At 38.8% G+C, this 9,426-nt stretch overlaps 1 protein-coding gene across 1 annotated transcript in view; it reads right to left on the reverse strand.

The window, feature by feature from the left end:
• The window catches only part of RGS5 (regulator of G-protein signaling 5), an 80,358-nt gene extending 72,206 nt beyond the window's left edge, over positions 1-8,152 (reverse strand). The window contains exon 1 of the mRNA XM_006887371.1: positions 8,028-8,152. Within this exon, the coding sequence (XP_006887433.1) occupies positions 8,028-8,071 (44 nt within the window). The 5' untranslated portion in view covers positions 8,072-8,152. The remainder of the gene's footprint in view (positions 1-8,027) is intronic.
• Positions 8,153-9,426: the final 1,274 nt, after the last annotated feature.

Below are 9,426 nucleotides of genomic sequence, written 5' to 3' on the forward strand. Positions count from 1 at the left end.
GTTCTGTTCTTCAACAACAAACAACTCACGACCATCAAGTCAGCTCCCACCAATTAAGATTTTTAATGGCATGCCCTTCCATTGGTCTTTGAATTATTTAAATCTGAGACTGTTCATGACGATTTCAAAGTGCCAGAGAGGGAGGACACCTGACTGGTTATCATGCACCATGCCACATCACAAAGGCTCCTTAGTTCCCTTACTCCTTCCTGAGCTTAAGGAATTCATACGGTAAGACCAACCAAGCCCCTGACTGATCACCAAATCTGTTCTGACTCATTATGACCACCACTTGGTTTCTGAGGTTGTAAACCTTTTAAAGAGGAGACTGTCCATCTTTCTCTAATGGATTTGAAATGTTACCCCTTCAGTTAACAGACTAATATGTACACAGCCCTCATTAAGTTTCTCATACAAGGAGATAAAAAACAAATACTATTAACTAAGGGCAGGGTTATTGACTATGTGATCTATAAACCTATCAGCTTTTACTGGAAACCCTAGGAGGTGTGAATGGTTAACTTGCTGAGATTCTAATAAAAAGATTGGTGATGGGAGCCCCTCTCAGAGGTGCCTTGGAAGAAAGATCTGAGGATCTTCAAAAAAAATGAATCATCGAAACCCTGACAGAGCTTAGTTTTACTCTGACACTCATGGTGACTCCAGTTGCAATTGGTTACGTTTTACAGAAAATTACAACCATCTTCTCTTTCCATGGAATTTACCAAATAAAAATACTCTCGAGTACATCTAAATAGAAAACATTCAAAAATTGGAAAATTATTCTGAATTTTATCACAAGCCTTTTAAAGAAATACAAGATTCTTGATTCTTTTAAGCGCAATGGAAAGTGGTCGGAAGAAGACTGCGTAATTTACATTGGATTGCATTTTGTAAGCTGCATCCAGAGTTTCTTCCCTGACTTCCCATATGTCTTAGGAAGAGAAGCAAAATTAGAAGAAGAATGAATCATTCCTTAAAATACATGGTATTCATATTCAGAATAATAAAGTGGTAGAGCGTGAAGGAATGCAGGGGATCGTATAATCAATTCATCTCCTTGTACAAATATGAGCATGAGGCCTGGAGCAGGCAGGAGACTCGTGACTCCAGGTTCTGCCAGTGAGCAGAGCGAAGCCAAACCAGTTCCCGTCAAGTTGGTCCTGGCTCCTAGTGATTCTAGGTGTGGTTGAATGAACTGCACTCCACGGCCTTTCCAAGAACGTAGCCTTTTGGGAAAGATCGTTGGGTAAGGCAAACAATTTGCGGTCATCTACTTAGATGGCACAGCATAGAGCAAGATTCAGATTCTAAACTGATCCCTAAATGTGGACTGTGTGTGAATCCTGATGCAGGGAAATATCATCCATGAGAAGACCATTAGGGACCATCTAATCAATAGACCATTTTGGATAGTACTAGTATTAAAGAGTTATTGTTCATTTTTGAGGATCATAAATAGTTTTTAGTAAGTTTTAAAATACTTTGAAGGTGCGGATATGTTGTAAACAGTCCAATGGACTAATAGAACACCCAAACCTCAGTCTCCCCAATCTTGAATCCAGAAGAACATCTGGGTGCCTGGTTACCACTGCCAACCTCTCTGAAAGGGATCACATTAGAAATCCTGGATAGTGGAGAGGGATACATGTGGAACAAAATCCAAAATCATAACAGAAGGAGACTGTCTTTCTCCTGGAAGCAGCTGATGGACTCGAACGATCAGATTTCCAGTTAGCAGCTCATCATGCAACATACTGTGTCACCAGATTTCCTTTTATTTAGCTAGTCACCTTGCATGTTATGTTGCTTATTTGTTATAGTGCCTCCCTGGATAAAGATCTTTTCATTTTGCAGATGACGGAATGGAGTTCAGAGAAATTTCATGATTTTCCCCAAGGTCGCACAGCTAGAAAACAGACTTAAAACCTCCATGTTCTTTCGACACCATCTCATTGCCCTTCAGTGCCTTATTGGTCACTCTGCTAATGTTAAAGAATGGACTGTGGAATCTCATCCTCCCTTACTCTGGTGCTCCTTTTGTATCCTCAAAACCTCTAATCTTAGAAACAGCTTTTCTCAGGCAGTCAGAAACAATCAGGCTTTCACAGCCTGTATCCTGTTGATGAATCAGCGTTTAAAATACAGCTCAGGCTCAATGTTATCTGGGACCTTAAAGGAAGAAAGAGATAGAAACTTCTTATCTTCTGGCCTCCAGTCATATTCTGGTTTATGTTACTAATGATTGGTCCTGATGGAATTAATTAAAGTTCAGTTACTCTGCTTTCCAGACAGTAGGACAGACAAAAACTATTAACACTGGCCCCAGAGACATAAATAAACTCTTTCTCTAGATATCATCTACCCCATAATAGTGTGTAGTCTTTACTAAAGAAGGAAAAACAAATTAGGTAACCACTCAAGAAACCTTTCAGCTTAATTGACACTTTATGATTTAACACAGCAGACTAAATTAGAAGAAAGAATTTAAAAAGGCAACTAGCTGATGGCCTAATGGTAAGGAGTTATGCTGCCAACCCAAAGGCAGGCGCTTTGAATCCACCAGCAGCTCTGGGGGAGAAAGATTGGCAATCTTCTCCTCTCATGTGACTGGCAGCCTCTGGAAACCCACAGGAGGGTCAGCTATTCTGACTCGCAGGTAAAAATTACAACTCGTAGTTAGATAAAGGCACATCACTATTGGAAACAAAAGAGAAATCCCCTCCCACTAAACTATGCTTGATGAAAGTCTAGAAATCCTGAAGATTTTCCTCTTCTGCTTGTCCTCTTCCTCCTCTCTCTTTAGCAACATATGCTTTCTTCCACTTTAGCCTAAAATGTCATTGTTCATACCACTCTTCTTTATAACTTAGGATCTGAGAAAACACCAAGCTGAACTTGGAGCAATCCCATCGCTATTTTGTGAAATTCACATATGTATTCTTTTGACAAAATATGTATTCAGTGTCTACTTGGTGGCATGTAATGGACCTTAGATGGCTTAGTGGTAGACAAAGTGTACTGTCAACACAAAGGTGGTTTGAATTCATCAGTTGTTTCTGCGGGAGAAAGAAGGACAATCTTCTCCCCATGTGATTGACCACCCTGAACACCCACTAGATGATAGAAAGAGCTCCAGGTTAGTTTCAGTTTGATGATACACAACAGCAACAAGGGCCTTGTGAGAGCTAGAAATGCACAGATATGTCAGAAGAAGTATTGACGCATTTGGGTTGTGGTACAACAGAAAAGTTCTGAATATCCTATGGATATGCCAAAAGAACAACTACATATTTGCAAAAGTGCAACCATGGTTCTCCTTAGAGGTAAGGATGCCAAAACTTTGTCTGACATACTTTGGGCATGTTATTAGGAGGGGTTAGCCCTTGGGAAAATACATCATGCTTGGAAAGGTGGAGGGTCAGCTAAAGAGAGAAAGATCCTTAATGATAAGTTCAGATCCATTGTTCTTAGGGCCACTGAGATATGCTTGACTCAACGGTACCATACAACCACATGAGGGGCCATGTATAATAAACCCTGGTGATATAGTGCATTGTGTATTGGGCTGCTAATAATGAGGTGAATGATCCAAGTCCTCTCAGTCCATGCAAGAAAGATGGACAATCTCCTGACCCAGAAACTGATCAAGAAGGGTTACTGTGGATTGGAATTGATCTAATGGCAGTTAGGGTTTTGTTCTTTAGGTCACATGTATAGAGATGCTGGTGGTTCCACGACAGAGTTCTTAACTTTCATGGGCACATACCAAGCTCAATTCCTGGCCAATGCACTTCACGTGTTGATATGATGCTGAACAGGTTTCAGTGGAAGTTCAGACTAAGATGTACTAGAAGAAAGACAGGTCTGGTGATCTACTTCTATAAATCAGTCAGTGTGAATCATGTCAGTTACAACTGTCCAAGCCATAGTCAATCATGAGGATGATACAGAGCCGGGAAGCATTTTGTTCTGTTGTGTGTGGACCATCTTCAGCAGGGCCTCGCTCCGTTGCAGCTAACAACAACAGATGTCTTTAACACTGTTTTTCCAGTAAAAGGAATTTCCCCCCCCTTTAGGCAAAATGGGTTACTAGATGAGTTTTAGGGAGCTCTGGTGGCCTAGTGGATAGGGAGTTGTGTTGCCAATCCAAAGGCAGGCAGTTTGAATCTACCAGTTGCTCCTCGGTAGAAAGATGGGCAATCTCTGGGATTTATTACCTCTGAAAATTTGTTGGAGGGTCAGATATGAGTTGATGCCAATTCAATATAACATAGCTGGTTTTTAAGGATTCCCGATAGCACGCCCTTCTAGTGTGCTGCGCTCCTAACCAAATGCTGTGCATCACCGAAGGTTCAAGTTCACCAACGGCTCCAAAGGAGAATGATCAACAGTGTTCTCCAGTTGTGATGTTTTGTTGTTGTTAGGCCCCCTGGAGTTGTCTGTGAATTACAGCTCAGAGCCTTGCCTTATCTTGTGCCACTGTACAGCCTCAAAAATCCAATGAACATCTTTGAGTAGATTCAGTTCAATTACAATGTTTTAGGGAGCTTCTTTCATAATAAAAAAAAAAAACAAAACCAGATTTCACATCTATGCTGAACTTCTACTGGAGTAAAAGTTCTGTGATACCTCATTTTAAAAACCAGGGAAATTCCCATCTTTACTTAAAGCTTAGTCTTAAATAAACCTTTATTTCTCTTGGAAGGTAAGTAGAGACACTAAATTTGGTCTCAGAACTAGTCAACAATCATAAACAAAATTAATGACCATTACACTGGTTGCTTTAAATTATTGTCAACTTTTGGAAATCATAATAAAAACTCTTTTAATTTCAAAATACTTTATCTCTTTTAAAAAATAAAATATTTACTCCAAAAATTAATCTTGTTTGGAGAAAACCAAGACTCAAAAAAAAAAAATAACACAAATTATCAAAAACAGTTTAAACTTCAAAGTTGAAAATTGCTAGTAAAACAAGACCTTTAACTGACTTTTCCCCACAGATTAGAAGATTCCCACCCATACAGCATATTCAAATATCACAGCTCTGAATGTGCCAGAGGGTAGGAATTGTGTGGGAGTGTCCATTCATCACTGATATGTTGGTATTATTTATCTCTTCAAGTATATAACTATATTATGAAGTCTACTTTGAAGTTTAGTAATCCATTGTCATAAAAAAGTCTAAATTAAATCAATAGTAGGTACAGTGAGTCAAGTGTAGTGACTCCACACATGTCTGACCTGAACATGTTCTTAGCTTCCTGCAACTAATCAAAGTTGTACTTCCATAAACATAGAGAGATATTTCCTAGAATGAAAATTCTTCTTAAACTAAAACCTACTAAAATAAATATTTGTGGTAAATGAGTTAGATTCAAGATGGCCCATCTTGATCAGTAAGTATGTTTTCTTTTGAAACTCAGTGGGTTCAGCACAAAGCTGGGTCTTTGTTAGTTACTTATTCAACTTTTGTCTGTTAGCAAAAGTTTAGAGGAAAATAAGATAGGAAAAATTTCCTTTTAACCATGTATCTCTCTAGTCACTGACCCTGGATACATCTCACTTCATCTAAGATCTGTTAGAATTGAAAAGGTTGTTAGAGAACATTTGATCCGCCTTTAGTTAATTACATGAGAACATGGAGTTCTTCCAGGTAAATGAAGTCACCTGTTTAGTGTCATAAATCTAGGTAATGACCCAAATCAGCCTTCTTCTTTCTCTCCCTTAACCTGGACTCTTCCCACTATGACAAATGGCAATGCGTTAATCAAATTTTGTAGACCGAATTCCATTTCTGATACAATAGGGAAATTTAAATTTAACTCCTTAGTAGAACTTTTCACTAAAACAGATTCATCTTGTAGTGCATATTTGTTGGCTGCATTTATGTTAGAATGACTTTTCAAATATTTGCATATCTAGGCATTGAGGCATACTCATATTCCTTTTCTTTTAATTGGGAAAGAAGTCAGAAGAGGTAAGAATACTAAGAGGGTGAGACAGGTGGGCAAAGTGTCAGGAAATGGAAAGTACTGTTAGTCTTAGAAGCATGTTTTCCCTTAGAACAGACAATCTTACATCCTTGTCCTGTATACTTTGTGGAAGCATGTGCTAATGATCTCTACAGCGCACAATTCCATCTCTCCAAAATGTTCTTCATGGGTGGCAGTGTAATTAGAACTATGACTCTATTTGCAGTAGTAACCTATCATGAAAAATATGTAATAAAGTAATAATTGTAGGAAATAGTCACATTTCAGAACATTAAAGAATGCCAACAATCTACATGGGAAGCTTGTTCCTTGGTTCTTCTTTAACATTCCACATTATTTTATTATGAATGAAAAGATACACAGTGTCAATATTATTGTTGATAGATAAGTAGATATAAAACAGAAACAGAAACAGAAACAAGAAATCTTCCATTCACATTTCTCAATGAACATTATGCTTATTTTGAAGCGTATAAAGGGTAGAACTAGTAACAATACACATCTTTCAACAACCATGGATTGAGTACTCACTAAAACACCAGTGTGTCACAGGATTACAAAATGCTATCAAATTGATGCTACAATTATCCTAGACACATCTGCTCACTAGTTAACAAAGTAAGATACCTCTATGCATGAGAGTACCTTGATTTTTCAAATAAGCTGACTATAAGCATCCATTAAAGTTTTTGAGATAGTCACATTGCCATTCTCATCATTGCAACAGTGAAGAAGGGAATAATTGCATATCACCTTTATTCAAAGATCTTTAGAGACCTTTAACCTCCTATTTTCTGTTTCTCAGACTTTCTATAGGGCAGGTAGGAGCATATGGTTAGCAGCAACTAGTATTCAGCACTAAAATCTTTGGCTTTCCAGATTGGCTCACTGATCCAAATGGATGCTCCCCAGTAAGTGTAAATACAATACAACTGCTTTGCTATAAGTAATTTCTTTTCTAATCATCTTTTAAAATAACCTGTGGTTTTGAGGGCAGAGAATGAGCACAGAGTTTTCAGTCACTATGCAGTATTGCTGGAAACAAACTCTTACGCTATAATGTTACCAAAAAGGAGATCAGAGCTGATAAACAATAAAAACATAAACCCACTGCCTTGAAGGGTCCAGTCAATTCTGACTCATAGCAACCCTGTAGGACAGAGGTTTTCCCAAGGCTGTAAATCTTTAAAGAATCTAACTGCCACGCCACATCTTTCTCCTGTAGAGTACCTGTTGGGTTTGAACTGCCTTTTTTTTTTCTTTAGTTTATTAGCAGTTGAGTGATTAACCACTATGCCGCTGGGTATCCTTTTAAAGAAAGAATAAAAGAATAGCTAGCTACTAAATAACATCTTTCCCCCAAAATCTTTTCTTCACCACTCCATGGCCCCATTCAGCAATCTGGTTACTTCAGTGTAATGGTATTAGAATATAAAGAACCATTACAAATCCCCATAGCCACATTGCAAATCTGACTTCCCCTTTCAGTCCATGTACATTAAGAGAAGTTGACATTTATATAGTACTCCCATGTGCCAGCCACTGTTCGAAGTATTTCATTTGCATTATTAATTTGTTTGGCCCTTATAACTAGCCTATGACTTATTCTTAGACTCTCCATATTACAGATAAGGAAACTGAGAAGTAAAGAGGTTAAATAAATTGTCCAATGCTACACTGAGAAGGAAACATGGATCTTACTCAGGCATTTAACGACAGATTTCATGCTCTTAACCATGCATATTTTTCTCCTAATTAATACCTAGAGAATAAGAACTTTCTCTAAGGAAATTATATTCTGAATATTAAGTGAAGCACAAAATACCTAATGAATCAAGCTTCTATTTTGGATTTTTAAAAATTGCTGTTAAAGTCCCTCTTTGCAACATTAACAGAGAAGACACACCTCCTGGTCTAGAATCACCTGCTTGACTTCAGTTTAGCTACAAACTGGCCCCTGTTGGTATCATCCCCTGAGTAAAGACTCTGTATTTCCAATCTGTAAGTCAAAATAACTTGGTTTCTCACCTTTCCAGGCATGAATGGGGCAAAGCTGCCAGTCCTTTGCACATTTTGGCAAGTGGCTTTGCTCCTCAGCTTTTAGAACAGATTCTTAACAGCAGGGCAAGTCTTTGAAAACTTCACAACGGTCTGGGATGGCTTTCCCCTCTGAGGAATTTATAGAATCTCTTTCCCAGCCCTTTGTTGCTCTTTGAACCAATCAAGGACCTTAGAGGAAATTACAGGCGAGGGAGCAGCAGTAGTCCTGCAAGCGGTGGGGGCTGGTATTCTTTCTCTGCTGCTGGAGCTGCTTCAGCATCAGGCTTCCAATTGCTCTTATCAGCACCCTCTTCTGCTCATTTGCCAGGCCAGGGTTAGGGCCTAAACCATGTTCAGGACATTCCTATTTAACTTGTCATCTCTGGCCAACCACAAGGAAGATTTAAGCTTTGTTATGAAGCAGAGTGCTTTGGTGGCTTCAGATCCATCATAGGTGGTTAGGACTGCAAGGGCACTGAGAGATTATTTACTTTAACTCTATTTCACCACAAGGAGACTGAGCCTTTAAAAGGTCCCCTGAATATGCATATCAGTGCCTGCTGGAATGTTCTGGATGCTAAGAATCAAGGAAGAAAGTGGTACTCCTGCTCTCAGAGCCTGAGTCATAACATGTTAATACGATGTAAGTGAGTGACAGGCAGAGCCCAGGATGTAGACCCCAGAGGCAAGGTGGAAGATTTTGGGGGGCCTAAGCTGAGCAATGGAAGTGAGTAGGAATTATCCCAGCAAGCCAGTGGAGTTACTCTGAGGCAGTTAGTGCAGGTAAGTGCAGGTGATGCAAATAACACCAGGTGACACTTCCAGAGGGAAGGATGGCAAATTGACTGTCTATTCAACTTTTTTGCAGTATTTCAGCAGAAATATGTGACTTTTTAGCATCCCAGTTGTCACTAAAGAACAAACCTTATTTTTGTAAGCCTCGCTTGTTACTGTTGTTTTGTACTATCCGGTCAGGTTCAACTCACAGCTGGCCCTCCAGCTACAAATACCTGCTGTCTGTTTTGGTGCTGCCAGCATTTTTACAGTTGCCGAACTTGTTACCTTTTCTGGTATTTTTGTCATTAATACTTGTCAACCTGTGTCAATAACCTTTTGGTCAATAAAATCTTAATTAAGGGAAAAGAAGGACAAAAATTACAAAAAGACTTCTGCTCAGTTACTAACAATTGTTAACTAGAAATACTGTAATCTAATATGAGAAGACTTTTCATATCATTTAAGAATATTACTTTTAAGTAATTATAACAATAACACATATTATCCTATGATTAAATGGATGCCAAGCATCTTTAGTGATTCTGTATGGTCCAACATGGAAGGAAGTCCACAGGCAGGTGATTCGTAACTCCACGAATCATCACTAAGG

The sequence above is a fragment of the Elephantulus edwardii genome, unplaced genomic scaffold, assembly GCF_000299155.1.
Source record: "Elephantulus edwardii isolate Elephantulus edwardi_28Jun2011 unplaced genomic scaffold, EleEdw1.0 scaffold00057, whole genome shotgun sequence".
Taxonomy (NCBI): Eukaryota; Metazoa; Chordata; class Mammalia; order Macroscelidea; family Macroscelididae; genus Elephantulus; species Elephantulus edwardii.